The 18,991-nt window shown below is 37.4% G+C and overlaps 1 protein-coding gene across 2 annotated transcripts in view; it reads right to left on the reverse strand.

Moving 5' to 3' along the window:
• Dbp73D (putative ATP-dependent RNA helicase Dbp73D) overlaps positions 1-18,991 on the reverse strand; it is a 169,539-nt gene that overhangs the window by 65,740 nt on the left and 84,808 nt on the right. For both annotated transcript variants that reach the window (XM_067146425.2, XM_067146426.2), the window contains exon 6: positions 2,803-2,994. In XM_067146425.2, coding sequence (XP_067002526.2) covers positions 2,803-2,994 — 192 coding nt within the window. The remainder of the gene's footprint in view (positions 1-2,802; positions 2,995-18,991) is intronic.

Genomic DNA, 18,991 nt, shown 5'->3' on the forward strand with positions numbered 1-18,991 from the left:
CGTTATGGTGGAATTTTCTCGTGAATCAACGTCTGAGATTTTATTATTAAATGCCCTCATAATGGTCCTTAAGTTAGAACACATTTTGGGAATATATACCTCATCTTCTGATGTTTCGTCGGAATCTTCGTCGACTTTGACAAAACACTTTTCGGGATCTCCTTTTTCAGTGAGATCTTCCTGTAATCGCGTCTGGAGCGATTTCTTCTTCCCGTTTGTCGAGAGATTTTTCTTGGTGAGTTCGCCTTTGAGCTGTTTCCCGGACATATTTTCTAGTGCCACTTTCATTTAGATCATTTTGCACTTCCACTTGTATTTACTCGTAAATTTTTACGTCCTGTCCCACGGTCGCCAATGATGTAAGCACAATGATGCACACAAAATGCTGTCAGCTCGTGTACACAGATTTATTTACAATTTGTTATTCTATATCAAATGTTATTGTGTAACACAATATTTGCTCACCAGAGTGCAGCACCTTCCAGGCAGCACTTGCCTCCAGCAATGTGTTCCCGGGGGGCTGGGGGTGACTTCCGGTAGAGGGACACTTGTAAGACAACATGGTGTGATACATGCATGATCCACATAATGTTTAGATGCCTCACGAACATCAAGCTCCACAGCTATGTGGAGTCTCAGTTTTATCATGTAGTTCAACTGATAAGTGTTTCAGTGTATAGAATCAATGTTCATAAACCAATATGTGTTATATTTCATGCATTATTAAGATCCAAGTGATTATTTGTACCAGCTCAACTTCATGGAGACCGTTATACAGTCCACTCAGTCAGTAACTTGTACCAGACCACACAACACAATTATTTACAAATTAAATGCATATAACCTTAATCATTTTATCACAAACAAAACACTTCACTCCGAGAACATCAACAAGACCTAGGGATCTTTAGGTGTGGAAATCTCGTGTACAGACTTCTGACACAAGTGACACCCTGACCATGTTCGACGTCTGTGAGTTCCACGGAGCGTCCCATTCTGCTTTCTCACAATGTCTAATGACTACTGAGGTCACTACTATGGAGTACCTGGCAGTAGGTGGCAGCACAATGCACCTAAGATGAAAAACGTATGTTTTTGGGGGTGTCCGGATACTTTTGATCACATAATGTATAATGTATAAAATATTCTACCGAGTTCACATCTACTCAGTACCATTCTGGACGTTACAGTGTGCTTCATAATTCTGAAGCGGATTACAAATCACATATACAGGTAATAATAAATTATGTACAGGTTCTTACATTAAATGAACTCATATAAATGTCTATATACATTACATGTTTCATGACATAACCTCACAAACACTGTGAACATTTGACTAAGTAAATAATAATAATAATAATACTAATACTAAATGGATATAAACACTTCATAGCCATACATTACAAGTAATAATAATAATCATCATAAATTAATAATAATTATTCGAGCTCGATACTTGCATTATTTACCCATGGGTGAGAGAATATTGTTTTCAAGTTATATCAGTTTATCACACTTGCGTCAACCTTATACCCAAAATGGATGGGCTTTCCACAGATAGACTGCTTGCAGCTGTTCCTGCTATAATATTCCACCATGCATTCACCAAAATCTAGATCCTGTCCTTATTAAAAGAAATATAGGACTATACAATTGCACTGAAGATAGCACATCACAATATGTGTAAGTGTAGAATATATGAATTTAAATCAACCACTCTTTCATTTCTTCAGTAATAATTGCTGTATGGTAGCAATCGTAACAGGTAACATAATCTCAAACATCAAACGAATGTGAACACCTGGGTAACTGGAGTAGGTCAATGATAATGATGATGAACACCAGTGCTTATAATTCATCTACTTAACACTAAACAAACAACACAGCATACATATGATCATGCAGTGTTTTAAGTGCTTATAGGAATAATATTTGCAATTATATGTAAATTCACTGCATTGTAACATGAACATAAATAATTTCTGAGTAAGTTGTGTAATCTCAACATAAACACTTGTGAAATTTCAAACTTACTCGAAGCGCGTCATCATGATTCAGCCATTGTGACTATGGCATCAAATGAAAGTACGTTAAACCATGAGTTGATATATATTACATAATTATAAGCTCGCACACAGTTGCAACAAGTTTCTTTAATTATTGATCTATACAGTCAGCAATCAATTTCAGGTCTAAACAAAACAACGCAGGCCACGATCATATAGACCACTAGGCATTAAAGGGTAATAATGTAGCAGAAGTGAAGTGAATTTAAAATCACTGTAAGAACATTTACATCACCACACCTGGGTAACTGGAGTAGGTCAATGATAATGATGATGAACACCAGTGCTTATAATTCATCTACTTAACACTAAACAAACAACACAGCATACATATTGCATACACTAAGGAAACACTATCATGTCAACATATTTAAAATCCACCAAGTTACAAGTATCCTATGATCTAGAGGTTTAAAGATATTTAGTTTCTGATTTTGTTTAATGACCAGTTACTTTGTCAATTTCCAATTTGAGTTAAGAAGGGTTACAATATGTGTTTTGAAGAAATATATAGGCTTTCAGACCTTGATTTTGCTGCTTTCTGCAATACCTATTTCTTTACAAAGGCACATTTCGTACAAGTTCCAACATCTACTTTTAAAACTGGATTTATTTCAATTTATTGTATATCATCTGTCAATATGTAAGTTCAAATATACCATCCAATTCATAAATTAGTGTCTACATTCATAGGTATACAACACTGACATCTATTTGTAAAAGTTCTGAATACCTGAATTAATACTTTTCTCCACATGATAAAGCCAGTCATTTTGAACACTCTCCATAACTCTATCAGCTTCATCAATAACCAAGAAACGAAGGTATTTCAAGAAGAAGCCGCGAGTGCACTGGATGTGGTCAACCAGCCGCCCAGGAGTAGTGACCACAATATCCACTGCACTGTATGTACCAATGACAGAACCTGCAGAAAATATTTCAGAAATAGAATAATTATATTAAAAAATGCAGTAGAAGCTCGATTTAAAGCAGTTGCCTGGGAACATGCTTTACCCCACGTTATAGATTAACCGTGATAAATGACCTAAAGGGTGACAGAAGATTGGAAAAAAATAGAAGGTTTCAAAAGAATACAATTTTATAAAGGGCACTGTACCCAAAATACATGTTTGACATTCCATTCTTCACATGATAGATTTACTGTTCACAGAGTACGCTTTTTTTTTTCCTTTCCTTTTCCCCTGTGACATTACAGCACCTGCACCGAATGACTGGATAGTGGAGATTGACAAAAACTAAAAACCAACACGGTCACTTGTTTTGTAAGTGCAGCTGCAAGCAAACACGTTTCAGTTGTTGAAGGCGAATGGGCCAAGGTCATCTTAACTTTTCCCTGAGTACACTAAAACTTGGCCAATTGTTCATGTTCTGTTATTTATGAGAATAGATAGGCACGCAGTTTCTAAAATCCTACTTAGTCATCCCTTGAAGTTCTGTTTAGCGCAGAGTCCGTAACAGTTATAGATTGCAATGCAGAATTCCTCTATGCATTTTGTTACATTAAAAAAATAAGAGTTTTATTAATAATTTTTTCCAGAGTCATATTTTGTACCACGTTCAATTTGAATCTGCGGTGAATCAGACTGCGTTTAACCGAGCTTCCACTGTACAAGATTAATGCCGTCTCCTGACTAAGAGATTAATGCTGTCTTCTCATAAACCAATCAAATTACATATGTACAGAGTTACAACAACTTACCCTATGGTTTCTACACTTGTTAGAGAATTACACTCACATTATTACCCATACTGCACATATCACCAGTGGTTATATTTCATAATAAAATATATAGCATACATATACATACATTATGGAAGCAAGGTTATGTCAACAAATTAAGAAGTAACCGAGCTACAAGTATTCCTATGGTTTAAACTAAGAGAGGGTTTTGTTTTCAGTGAAATTTATAAAATACTTGTTATTAAACCAATAACCAAGAAACGAAGGTATTTCAAGGATAAGCCACTGAGTGCACAGAATGATACCAGTTAAGAATGAAAGCATATGTACGGGCACAAGTAATAAAGTTCAGTGATTCTGACAAACTCTCTAATTAAGTTTATAAAACTCTTGATTGTATAACTACCAATATAAAAAATTAATTATCAAGCTAGAAAATACAACAGATACAAAGTGTGATTATTCACTGAGATAAGAACAAGGGGCACACTTACAAATGAAAACATTTCAATATTATTTCTCATCATATTAAGTCCTTCCTTTCAGGAGATACCTTTAGTTTCCATACTGACTGTACTATTCTCTGTCTGAGTCTGCTCTGTAGTAGATTGTCACTCTCCGAATTCCAAAATTGTAGGTTTAAAGTCAGAAGAGGTAGTCAGATGATCGAAGGGAGGAAAAAGTCTACTTGGCACACCATATCATAGGATATCTATGGTGTAATATTTGGAATTTGCATGAAATAGCTCTTTGGTGATAACACATTTGGTATTTAGTCGATAAACGAATTAAAACTAGCCACAGACCCATAACAGAGATCTGTTTCTGGTAAGAGTAAAACAGAATGTCAAGATAGATATGCAGGTAACCAAAATAGCATAAAATCAAAATACCTGCCCGAGGTAGCTGAGGCCAGATGATTATTGTTAATTTGTTCTCTGCCTTTCAGGAAGGAAGGAAAAGAGCTTTTTAATGCTTAATACAAGTCCAGACTGCTTCTAAATAAAGTAGTAGTAGTTGCAATGACCTTTAAGGACTAGAGACATCATACTCATGATCACCACTTACTTTTACAAACAGACTATGGTAAGCATCTCAACATTATTGTAAAGACACCCCCAGACACTCCACAACAATATCATGTTTTGAATTCCCTGTTTGGGTGCAATGTTTTAAAATAACTATCTGAAGAACATGGCATGGACCAAGTTTACTTCCAACCACTTAGCAATTTCTTATTTTTGGTTTCCAACCATCTTATTGAATTAAACATGAGAATTTGATAATGATAGCACTTTAGGACTTTGCAACTAACAAGGGACCTGGGCCACAGCTTTTGGTAGATCATTTAACTTTCCAAATTGTACAGATTATTTTGCCTCTTTGATTGTAGCTTTATATACTGACCTTTCCCTGGCATATTCTCTTAGGTTATCTTCAGTCGTGAATTCCTTCTATTGTGTAGAACTTCAATTACTTCCTTTCTTTTCAAGTAACAAATCTGGTTAAACCATGGCTTCTCTCTTCTTGCTATGGGCTCCGGTTGTTTGATTGCTTGAATGATTACTTCTTCTATTCGTTCTAGTGCTTTACCTATATTGTTATCTTTGATTAGTCTAATATATCGGGTATTCTGTCTGAGCTATCACCTAATTTATCCATGTCAAGCTTTCTGATGTTGCTTCTTTGAGAGAGTGTTTTCCTTCAATTCCAGTTGCTGTTTTAAACGTTATTTCCACAGGCAGATATTTTCTTATGTAATTACTCTGTTCAACACTTTCGTATTTTCATCTAGTCTGTCCACGTTACTAAATAACAAGTCTATGCAGCTGCTTCCATTTGGTCCTATGTATGTTTTCTCACTTCTTTTATTGTGTCGGTTGACACCTTCTTCTTCTGTATAGTTTATAACAGTTGATGCTTTTCATTGTGATGTTCATCGATTCTAAAATTGAGATCACCCCCTAAAATCATAGATTTGATATATGAAATGGCAAAAGAGACGTTCTTTATTGAAGGCCTACGAACGCAACTAACGCTGCCCTATACGACAAGCTATGGAGAACTCTTGAATGAAATGAAGCACAAAAAGCACTAAATATGGGGCGACTTTTATGTCATTGATGCTCTAACAACAACAGAGTGGACAAATAGTAGATACAAAATGAGACACTCAGTAACTCTTTTTGCCATATATGGATTTAATCACAACTGAAGAAGTATCATGAACCAGACTCACAATGTATATGATGTGATGTCATTGGCAGTGTGACAGATACCATGCTCTTAGATGCAAAAAATTGAAGTTTTCTCTGACTGAACTAAGCACAGCTTAAATATGTGCACATGTATTTGTACATCTGTATAGTTCATTGTGTCACTAAGCACTTTATGTATTTGGCCATTGGCTGCAATACAATTTTTAATAGTTAACTTTCCAAATTCATGATAGCAAGAATTCTGTTTCACACTCAAGTGTGGATAATACCCCTATTTTTAAGAAATAACTGAAAAGTACGATTGGTTACACTCACATGAAGGAAAAAAGATTATATTCCAAATGGTGCAAGAAAGACTGAGCATCGTGTGTCAAAAAATAAAAATAAAATAAAAATAAAAAAGAGAATGGTTAGAGGTTATGTAACTGACAGCTGTCTCTGAAATGCAGACAAAACCATTTTATTGAACTACTGAAAACTGCCTTTCCTCAACTGCCAATTCTGGATAGACAAAAAACTCATAGGCCAGTTTCACACATCACTATAGAGGACGTAATGAAAGCCATACATAGCATGAAGAAGGGAAAATCTGTAGCAAGATGATCTACAAGCAGATTTCTGGAAGCTGAAAGAGCTTCATGACCAAGTGATCCTCAGGTTGACACAATTTTTCAATGCTATCATAGACTTGAATAATATTTTCTCTCAATGGTCATCTAGTCTTATCACTATATTGTCCAGCTCCATGGCTAAATGGTTAGCGTGCTGGCCTTTGGTCACAGGGGTCCCGGGTTCAATTCCTGGCAGGGTTGGGAATTTTAACCATCATTGGTTAATTTCACTGGCACGGGGGGGGGGGGCTGGGTGTATGTGTGTTGTGTTCATCATCATTTCATCCTCATCAGAATGTGCAGGTCGCCTATGGGCATCAAATCAAAAGACCTGCACCTGGCGAGCCGAACCCATCCTGGGATCTCCCGGCACTAAAAGCCATACGCCATTTCATTTCATCTCTATATTTAAGAACAGCTAATTACCAACCTATCCGACTTGTATACCACATCCAGAAGATTTTTGAGAAAATCTTTAGACCAAGACATTTGCAGCATCATCCATTTGTCTCCAAACCAATATGGATTTGCGCAGTGATGTGGGACTATTGATGCCAACTAAGCAGAAAAAAAAAAGAGAAAAAAACCCCACTCCATTTTAGCCTTTCCTGATTCTGAGAAAGCCTTTGATTGTCTTTCCTACCACCTGATATGGTATGATAATCGGGATAACCACATATTTTAAGAACTCGTGAGGTGGATCAAAATGCTGCATTCAAACACCACTAGCTGGGTATGGTGTGTTGTAGGATTATCTGTCAGTTTTTCTGTAACAGTAAGTGTGCACCAGGGATCAGCACAATCACTGCTGCTATTAATTCCCATTATGGCCACTATTATACCAGAGACCTACAGAGGAATGTTCAATGATATTGATATTTTCACATCAGACGAAAATAAATTCCATGCTGACAATGTGATAATTGCTTCTACTACCCGAGGAGATCCGCAAGGCCAAGAGGAAGCACGATGTGATTGATTGAATCAGTTTGGGGTATGCTTAAACCTGCTGAAAACCAAGTATCAGGTTCTATTGAAATTAACAGAATTGCTTTAACAAAGGAAGACAACTTCCAATATTTCAACACATTCCAGTCTAAGTCTAAGCATAGCCTACAGAGGTCTTTGACAAGATATGATGACGACGAGTTATACTGAAGCAGGTTATTGGGTTCTGAAAAATAAATTTCACTACTTCACTAAATTTATTAAACTACTATTTACAGATATTTACAAGTTCACTTGTGTTTGAGTTTTCCACTTGATACAGTTTTTTTTTACTCACACATGCTTGAAACACATAGCCGTGTGGTGCGTCAAACTGCCGTTCTCCAATACGGTTTCGTACAGTTCAGCATCATTAAACGGTTCACTACACAGCTCGTTGCAAGCCATGTAATCAAGAACATCTTAATTCACCACAGTATTAGCGACCGACTTGCAACTCACTTATGATTGATACATCACTGACTCACTCATGATTAACTGTTTCATCAAGTTTGCTCTTTATATAGGCCTGCAGAAGATTCTTGCAGTATCAAATTCCAGATTATTCTGGGTGGCATTCTTTATTGTTAACCCATTCGCCTCACATTTAAATACCATAGGAGTTCACTAAGAAATCACATTTAAATGCCGCTCTACGGCCGTCATCATCACCCTATTATTTAGAAAATCATACAAAACCAACCAGTATATATTCCTTTCTGAAAATTTGCATGCATGATAACGAAGTAATGAACTTACCGATGCCGCTATTTTAGTACGTCTGCTGGGTGTGGTACACCTCAAAACATTCTTCTAAGTGAAGAGCTACGCCACACTTTTTGCACTGCCAGCAACTTTCGCTTCTTTTATCCTGGCTGTAGCACACAACACACCTTCTTGTGACTTTTGATTTCTTCTCTGTAGGGGGAATATGCATGGGAAAGTAGGCCCATGATTTAGCTTGTAATCTGATTGGGGTGGTGCTCGCTGAAGGTCGACCTCGAACCGAGTACTCCAGCAACTGAACAGTCTCTAGTAGCTGCTGTGCTATGCTAGTTCGGAAGTCCGTGTAGCTCGTCTTTCTGTTAGCAGCGATCTTGTGATACACAGTGAAGGAATTGAAAATACACATATCTAGGAGGTAAAAGAATATTTTCCTATACCCTTTCACTGTGCGTCGCATGACGGGGAACAGAGCTGTAACCTGATCCTGAAGGTCAACACCACCCATTCCCTTCTGATATTCAAGGCCACACTTGGGCTTTATCACTTCTTCCCTCGGAGTTTGTCCTTTCTTTCATCTGAGTTTGCCTGTCCCTGTCATGTCAGCTGATTTGTGTTTCGTGCTGAGAAAGCAAACATCCTTGTTATCTTTCCACTTCACACACAACATACTGTTGGCAGCCCACGTCTCATACTCTCCACGTTTTAGTTTCGTCTTACTGATATCGCGAGGCATGTCTTTTCGGTTCTGTCTAACAGTTCCAATTACATTCATCTGCTTGTCGTGTAGCCTTTTGAATAAATCTGGGGAAGAATATCAGTTATCTAAAAACAATGTATGTCCTCGGCCTAACAAGGGTTCACACATGTTGAGCACAACGTTTGTACTTGCTGGCAGACTTGGATCCGTTACATCGTCACCTACATAAATTCTGAAAGACAGACAGTAGCCAGAACTTGATTCACAAATTTTGTAAATTTTTATTCCAAACCTAGAACGTTTAGACCTATTACACTGGACATATGAAAGGCGGCCTCTGAATTTCATTAGACTTTCATCTAGAGCAATGTCTTGTGAAGGCAAATATAATTCTGAAAATTTGGAGCAGAAATGTTGTATTATAGGCCTAATCTTTCTTAGTTTGTCACTACTATCGACTTGTTCATCATCAACAAAATGTAAAAATCGTGAAATTATAATAAATCTTCCCCTGCTCATGGTTTCACGAAAAATAGGAGTGTTTATACACCTGTTTTTACTCCAGTATAACTGTATTCTTGACTTTTGCACTTGTGACATTAGTATAACTAACGCAAAATATGCCCTAATTTCGTCGGGTGTAGTCTCAAACCATCTGTCATCGTCTTTCAACTTTTTTCTGTCAGGATTGCTCAACTGTTTTGCTGCATATGAATTTGTCTCGACAGATATTTTGTCAAACAAAGGGTTCATGTATTCACAAAAAACTGAGACTTCAGAACGTGGCTGCGTTTCAAACTTTTTCAATAAGTTTTCACTAACCCCACTGTATTCACTAAACTTATGTACAACAGGTTTATTGTAACTTTTTGTCCAGTTCCAGTCAGTCAAGTTAGTCTGTGCCGAGGTACGAGATCGTTTCGAAAGACTCGGCACACCGTCGTTTTTTGCATCACTTTCCGTGTCATCAGAACTATTATACGCATCGCTAGTACTCGAACTAAGTACTTCAGGGTCTATTTCGTCGTCACAAATATCACTGCCTTCAATATCACTCTCTAAAACACTATCTATTAGCTTCCGTATTCCTTCTTCATCAACACCAGCACATCTGCTTGACGCCATGATGGCAACTGACAAGAGCGAAATTATATGAAAAATGATTCTCTTATCTCTTGTTCCGGAAGTGTGTGAGAACCTGGTGAAAGAGAAAAAACCGAAGCCACATGTGTAAACTTCAGCTCAGAATGCATACAAGTGGCGTCTGTGGGTTAGTGACTGAACTACATGGATTGATGTACAGCTGTGCATCGCCGCGAGCAGAGCTCGTCATTTGATTCATATGCCACGAATTACTATGACGAGCAAGGGTTGTCAAATGATGCGATTGGGTTAATCAGCTTCCAACTTCTTCCAGAAGCTTCCTTATCATGAGCCTCAGTCGCCACTATTGTTTCGTCATATGTTATATATAGGAGAAAACAGTTCCTTAATACCAAACTGCATGAGGCACATTTAGAAGCTTCTAATTGCTTGACTGAAACTTCCTGGGAGGAATTCAAATGGCTCATCCAAATAAAACTACAATATTTCACAACTCAAAAACAGAACATCTTAGACAAGAAGTTAAACAAACTTAAACAGTCCCACACCCAACAGAATCAAACCAGTTTCACCTAACGAAGCAAACAAAATCAACTCCAACAACAACACACACAAATTCCATTCTCCAATCAGAAATATATCCGATACTGCATTCAACAAAACAGAACTCAATATGTTGAGCAAAGAACTGAAACACTTCAACTTTCCACACCACCACCACTACAATCATAAAAACAGAACTTGCCATTAATAAAATCCTATTTGAACAGCGTAACAAAGTAAGATATGAAATCAAAACGAATAATAATACCACCATCTCAAAAATGGATAGAGCATATGGTTTGACAAAAAACATCTACAATAAGAAGTGCTTACCCTGGAATTCCAAATTAAAACATTTCAACACTGTGGTCAAAACAGAATGCCGGTATGCCAGTGAATGCCTGTCCATGAACTACAAACTGGAGAAACTAGAGGTCCTGGAAAGAAGAATCCTCAGAAAAATTATGGGAGCTGTCCAAACTGAAATCGGATGGAAACTTCGGAGCAACAAAGAAGTTTACTAGAAGGTGGAAAGAATCTGAGAGACCATGAAGAAAAGGAGGCTGGCGTTTCTTGGACATCTGTACAGAATGAACACAAACAGACTTACCAAGCAGATATTTGATTACTTTTGGAGAAAAAAGAGCACTACAGCATGGATTAAGGAAATGAAGAAGGATATGGAAAGGTTGAGCATCTTAGAACACCAGCTGTTAGAAAGTTTAGGAACACACTGAAGAATTTGGAAGGTGTTCAAGCCGCAGGAAGAACTAAAAAGACCGGAAGAGCCTGGACAGATGAACAACGGAAGCAGGCCAGCGAACGCATGAAGGAGTATTGGACACAGAGAAATCTCTGCACAAAGAGAAAGAAATAAAGTTGTAGCGTGATCCTTAGTGGTCCATTCGCTTATAAAAAAAAATAAACACACACCATCAGCAAGAAACTACTCAAAGAGCTTGAAGACAAAATCTAACCAAGGCTGATAAGAGAAATAGCACTGTCATTATAGACAGGAACAAATATTTAATCAAAACCGAGCAATTCTCCTCAGATGACACATTCCAAACAATAAAAAAATGATCCTATTAAATGATTCAAAAGAACCTTAAAGATTTACTCAAAAACACTCATTTTCTTCTTAATGAACAAGAAATTTCTAAATTAATAACAATGAATCCCAGATTATCCATAGCTAAATCATACCCCAAAATTCATAAGACCAGCGTCCCCATGACACCCATCATAAACAATATCGCTCATTAGTGTCTTGCGACATCAACATGTACCCAAGTATTCCCACACAAAAAACCACAGACCTAACAGAAACAAATTTGAAAAAAAACCCAGCCAGATTAAGCATCTTATGAATAGAAGAATTCACAAATATATTAAAGTATGCCCTCAATAATAATTATTGTAGCTTTCATGACACCACCTATAAAAAGCAGGGTCTTCCAATGGGGTCATCGGCCTCAGGAATTTTAGCGCAAATCTACCTAGACTATCCTGAACATACAAAAATTAATAAAATCAGCAACATATTTTTTTGGGTGCAATTTGTGGATGATGTGTTTGCCATAATAGACGGACAAACCTCCAGCCAAAACGCAACTGAGCCTGGGTGGCTCCAGTGACCCCAGAAATTACTGGGATAAGCTGAAGAAAGTTTAATCCACTAATGGTAACATCATCTTAGACCAAATTAACAAAGTGGATCAACACATAATATTTACCATGGAAACAGAAGTGAACCAAACTCTAAATTATCTCAATGTGTCTGTTAAAAAACAAGATAACCACCTGTCTTACAATATATACCGAATTCAAACATCAAATACCATAAAACACGATTCCACCCACCCTCACAAAAGAGCAGCATGATATGAGGAGCCTTCAACATTCCCCTGTCCACTGAAAATGTAAATAGCTACAAATAATGGATACAGTAAAGAATCAATAAATAAAAACATCCACAAAATCAAACACCAACCAAAGTCCAAATTAATTAGAGAATATAAGTCCAAGAAAAATTATGCAACCTTTACTTTTAACAATGCCAGTATCCATCACATAACCAACATATTCAAAAGACAAAATCTAAGAATAGTCTTCAAAACTTCACATTACAATTCAACCCTTTTCCACAACAATAAATCTGTCAAAAGTAACAATACAACCAATCAGGCATCTATAGACTGGAATGTGTCAACTGTGAAGCAAGTTATGCTGGCCAAAAAGGTTGGAGCTTTAATACCAGTTACACTGAACATATTCATGACATAACACACAACCGTTTCTTCCCACGTGGTTGACTCCAATATCCAAAGCGCAATGAAAATTCTCAAAATAGTATCCAAGTATCCCGAGACATGAGTGTGATATCTCAATAATCACATATCTTCTTATCCCTCTTCCTAAATATAGGTATTATTACTGCTTTGCTCCAGTCATTTAGTAACGATTTTTTTCTTTCCAAATACATCTAAATAGCCTATACAGCCACTGTAGGTCAACAGGCCATGCTGGTGTTATCATTTCCACACACAATTCATCCAATCCTACTGCTCTTCCCACTTTCATTTGTTTGACAACCATTTCCAACTCTTCCATTAGGATTTCACTCTCGGATTGTCTCCACACACTCTACCCTGTAATTTTTTATAAATACTCACCACAAGCTTGGGCAACATTTGTAACTTCTTATAAATGGTTACCGGTATATGTATTTGCCCCACTGTTGAAGCATTATTTGAACTTTACTACTATAATGACTAAAAATATTATACGAATTTACTAAAGCACACATAAAATTATTCCCCCCTTTATTATAAGATAAACACACTGGAGCAAAACAAAACGTGAAATTATGATTCGGCACCACCCCTGTACTATTACTAAAGAAATGAATAATTAAATCTGTATAGCATGAATGATTCCTTTCTCCCAAATTTGGTTCCTTATCGTGCTTGACATTTGTCAACTCTCTGTTTCCAGAGCCTGGGTGGCTTAAATTTAATACCCCTAGAAATTTACAAATTTATAAATTTCCCAATTACACACATGCAACGTGTGACAATAAAGTTCGGTGAATGAAGTCAGAACGGTCGATCCGGCAACACTGGCGACCACCTGCTCCCAACGTTGTTCAGTTGAGCATCGTGTGTGTGCCATGAAAGACCTGTTTGACACAGTGCGTGTTTAGTGCGTTGGTTCTGAACTGCGAACAGGAATATGAACAACCAAAAGATCAACGTACAGCTTTGTTTTAAGCTTGGCAAGACACCGAAAGAAACGCACGCGATGCTGGTACGTGTTTATGACGAACAAGCACAATGAAGTGTGTGTAAGAGTGGTTCGCCCGTTTTCGAGGAGGCCGGGAAAGAGTTTTTGACAGCTCCCATAGCGGAAGACCGGCGACCACCGTCAGTGACGAAAACACTGAGAAGGTGAGGACATTAATCACGAACAATCGGCGATTAACTGTGCGCATGATAGCAGATGAACTGCAGATTAACCCTGAATCCGTGCGACAAATCGTTACCCAGAAGTTAGGAAAGAGGAAAAGATGTCCTCGTCTTGTGAGACATCACTTGACTTTTTTAATATAAAAAACATTTTTAGTCTGTATTGAATCCAGATTTACATTAAGGAGTGGGGGTAATTGTTTCCACCTATTCAATACTACAACAGTGTGACGTCATTAATAGATCACATATTTATTAGATTTCAACATAGGGACCGGTTTTGGCATTTGCATTTGCCATCATCAGCCAAAGGAAAATTGTTAACAAGGCTTTATACAAATCTATGCAGCCAAAGTTTGTTAGTTTTTTGGTGTACTCTTTTCTGATGTGGTAGAATACGTCGTTTATTGTTTTTTTAAAAATTAGGCGTCAGATTATTTATGATACACTTTCTAATAAAGTTTATTTCCTTGCTCAACTTTCCTATTTTGATTGTTAAGTTTTTGACATTAAATAGGATAGCTTACTAAGCAAAGACTAAAGCTCAACAATATATGAGCTTAAGAATCAAAATAAGAAAGTTGAGCAAGGATATAAACTTTACTAAAAGTGTATCATAATAATAATCTCCTCCTAGTAGCTTCTATCAACATATTAGGGAAAAAGACTACCACATTTACAAAAAAATATAAACACAAATAAAATAATTTAACTGAGATATTTACAGTACATGTATTGGTTTATATTCCTTACTGCACTTACACATCACATTTTAAAACAGTTGAACTCTAGTTTATGAGACCTAGGTACCATCACCTGGCGCTATGTATAATCAATCACACCAATTCACTTAGTGTGATCCCTAACTTCAAACTGTCACATGTGTTCTTCTCTCTTGCGTCCCAGACGCTGTAGTTTACCACCAGTATTTACTGGAGTTTATCCACTCTTCCTCCTCTCCTCATATCCATACAAGCATCAGTGTTATCCCTAGGACCTTTCTAATGGGTGCACCGTCCAGCGGCTTTTACTAACAGCCCGGCTATCATAAGCTAGATATGTGCTAGTTACATAATATTTCAAGTGGCTTTATGTCGCACTGACACAGATAGCTCTCATGACATCGATGGGATAGGAAAGAGCTAGGAGAAGGAAAAAAGTAGCCGTGAACATAATTAAGGTACAGCCCCAGCATTTGCCTGGTGTGAAAATGGGAAACCACAGAAAACCATCTTCAGGGCTGCTGACAGCAGGTTTCAAACCCACTATCTCCCGAATGTAAGCTCACAGCTGTGCACTCCTAACTACAGGGCCAACTCACTCGGTTTAAATAATATTAATACATATTTTAGTCAATGAGTGTTCCAAATGAAAATGTAAATACTGTAAAACTGTTTATTTAAATAAAAAATCTTCATTATTCCCAGCATAACTGCACGAGTTACATCGGAGTATAAATGTTAAACTTATCACGTAGTGTCGTGCGTGAGTGGTGTCTGGATTAGTGCCAAATTGCATGCGAGCATCCGATTCCGTGGGACGTAACAAACCCGTCTGGCTCTCTGCAGTAACTGAGTGATTATGAACAAGCAGTAGAACACTAGAGGTTCAAAATACTCTTGTCGGGTCTTCTTGGTGATAACATTAAAATACTGTCATTTTTGTAGTTAATGTTTACTTGTCTTAATATTATTGTTAATGACCTGAGGGGAATAAGTTGAACTTTTATCATATTAATTTGTTATGTAGTATCCACCCGGCTACTCATTCCTGCCACCCAGCTGAGTAAAATTTCTGGGGAGAACACTGAGCATTTCTGAATTATCACCTCTGAATAGCCTCTTTTGATTTAATTAACATGAGAACAGTTTCATCAATAGCTTCATTTAACCACAGTGTCTGAATACCTTCACCGGGAAACAGTCCTGGAATAGTTTTGCAAATCAAAGTAGACTTGATAGTCACATTATGTAAAGCAGAAGGACTAAAGTCTAGAAGCAGTGGGACAAAATAATAATCAAATGAGAATATCAACAGCAGAAACAAGAGTTTAATCACCAACATAATGAAATGGTGTATGGCTTTTAGTGCCAGGAGTGTCCGAGGAGAAGTTCGGCTCACCAGATGCAGGTCTTTTGATTTGACCCTCGTAGGCAACCTGCGCGTTGTGATGAGGATAAAATGATGATGAAGACGACACATACACACAGCCCCCGTGTCAGCAAAATTAACCAATTATGGTTAAAATTCCCGACCCTGCTGGGAATCGAACCCGGGACTCCTGTGACTAAAGGCCAGCATGTTAACCATTCAGCCAAGGAGCCAGACACTAGCATAATGCAAAGCAGAGAATCAGAATATCAATGAATAATGAGTGAGTGTTACTTGTGCGTGTAAGCTTATATAGGCATGGTGGTAGCATCACCAAATGCCAACTGTTAGATGCTCTCCGTGACCTATCTCCTACCATCTACCAGTCAAACTAATTAATGAAATTCCCTAATCTAAGAAATTCCGGGTTCATACACTTGTACGGTTACAACCTCTATCATCTTGTCTACACCCATGTTACATTCAGGAGTTCATCAAAATAATCTTTCCTTTTTCACCTTATCTCACTATTTTTTCACTTTTACCTGCTTTATGTAGACTCTTTCTTTTATCTTCCTTCTTACAAGTCATTATAGCAACCTTTTACTACAATGAACATCATCATCTCTTGTGTAAATCCTTCCCATCAGTTCTAACCAACTGTTTATGATTAGCTCTCTCCACCAAGAAGTAATAAATTACTGTTTTTGTTCTTCCATTCTTCTTCCTGAACCACTTATTGCCTACACTTCATCCACATCTCATTTTCGCCGTGCCCTCATTGGCCATAAAAGGTAATACCATGGGCACAGCGCTATTCTCTTGTTTTGCACACAGATGAGTTATGATCTATAACTTGTATGTCCTGTCTGCGACCCAGGTTTTTCAGCTACCTAATCCAACACTTCCTGCTATTTCTAACCAATTTTGACTATTTCTCTCAATTTAGACACTGTTTTCAACTTTGAGCAATCTCCACTACCATTCAAAATTAAGGATTTCAACCAAAGTTAATGAATTACACTAAATGACATAATATTCACTTTCATATATTTCTTCAATTATAAACCATTCTTATGGTACTATATTCTTACATATTAACTTAAGAAAATCACTGATATTCACTAATTTACAAAAAAAAAAAAAAGGAAAATGAAAGTCCACAGCCTGTTTCCAGTCATTCGACCAAGTCAGGAATGGAATGAATGAAACCAGCCTCCATAGCTCTGGCGGCAGCGCGCCGGCCTCTCACCGCTGGGTCCCGTGGTTCAAATCTCGGTCACTCCATGTGAGATTTGTGCTGGACAAAGCAGAGGCGGGACAGGTTTTTCTCCGGGTACTTCGGTTTCCCTGTCATATTTCATTCCATCAACACTCTCCAATATTATTTCATTTCATCTGTCATTCATTAATCACTGCCCCAGAGGAGTGCGACAGGCTTTGGCAGCCGGCACAATTCCTATCCTCACCACTAGATGGGGCTTCACTAATTTACAAAACAAATTTATTTATGAAATTCCCTAATCTAAGAAATCCGGAGGTCATACTTTTGTACGGTTACAACTTCTATCATCTTATTTACATCAATGTTACATTCAGGAGTACATCAAAATAATCTTTCCTTTATTCCTTATCTCACTATTTTTTCACTTTCACCAGCTGTATGTAGACTCTTTCTTTTATCTTCCTTCTTACAAGTCTTTATAGCAACCTTTTACTGCTATACACATCATCATCTCTTGTGTAAATCCTTTCCATCTTTTCTTCACTTACTATTTCCTTGTACTTTTTTTCATTTCCTGATATTTTCTTCCACATTATCCCTATTCCATACTTAGTATGCTTTCTTATATTACACTACTTCCTTTATCCTCTCTTTTCTCTTTATCTTTAACTCACAGAGCGAGTTGGTCATGGGGTTAGAGGCGCGCAGCTGTGAGCTTGCATTCGAGAGATAGTGGGTTCCAACCCCACCGTCGGCAGCCCTGAAGATGGTTCCTGTAGTTTCCCATTTCTACACCAGGCAAATGCTGGGGTTGAACCTTAATTAAGGCCATGGCTGCTTCCTTCCTACTCCTAGCCCTTTCCTGTCACATCATTACCATAAGACCTATCTGTGTCGGTGCAACGTAAAGCCAGTTGTTATCTTTCATTCTTTCAGCTATTCTGCCGCGAGCACTCTCTGCATAGCTAAGAAATGCCTTCTTGAACATGTCCCATTGCACCTCCACACACTCTATTTCACCTCTGTGTAAGTTTTGTTTCAATTTACATGTTAATTTTTCTTTTACTTACCTTTAAGATTCCAAACATTTATATGTTCATTTTTCTTTTACTTACCTTTAAGATTCCAAACTCTTATTTCTTTCAGTTTTAGTACTTTACTTACTTTCATTTTTGCTACCACTACTCTGTGGTCTCCATCAAAGGCTATCTCTGGCAAACTTGTTACATCTAGCTACTGTTCCCAACAAGAAGTAATAAATTACTGTTCTTGTACTTCCATTTTCTTCTTCTTCTTCCTGAACCACTTAATACCTACACTTCATCCACATCTCACTCAAAAAATCCCCCCCTCCTACTTCACTCTCTCTTCAGTCCCCTTTTCATATAAAAAAAGGTCAAATTACTTCTTCCATTTCCAATATTGCATTGAAATGTCCCATCCTTTATTTCTCTCTCCAGTGTCTCCATCAACTTGTCGATATCTTCTTCTATAGGGTGCATACATTTGGATTAAATTTTTTACTCCATTCACTGTCCTTAATTGTATGT

The sequence above is a fragment of the Anabrus simplex genome, chromosome 4 (genome assembly GCF_040414725.1).
Source record: "Anabrus simplex isolate iqAnaSimp1 chromosome 4, ASM4041472v1, whole genome shotgun sequence".
Taxonomy (NCBI): Eukaryota; Metazoa; Arthropoda; class Insecta; order Orthoptera; family Tettigoniidae; genus Anabrus; species Anabrus simplex.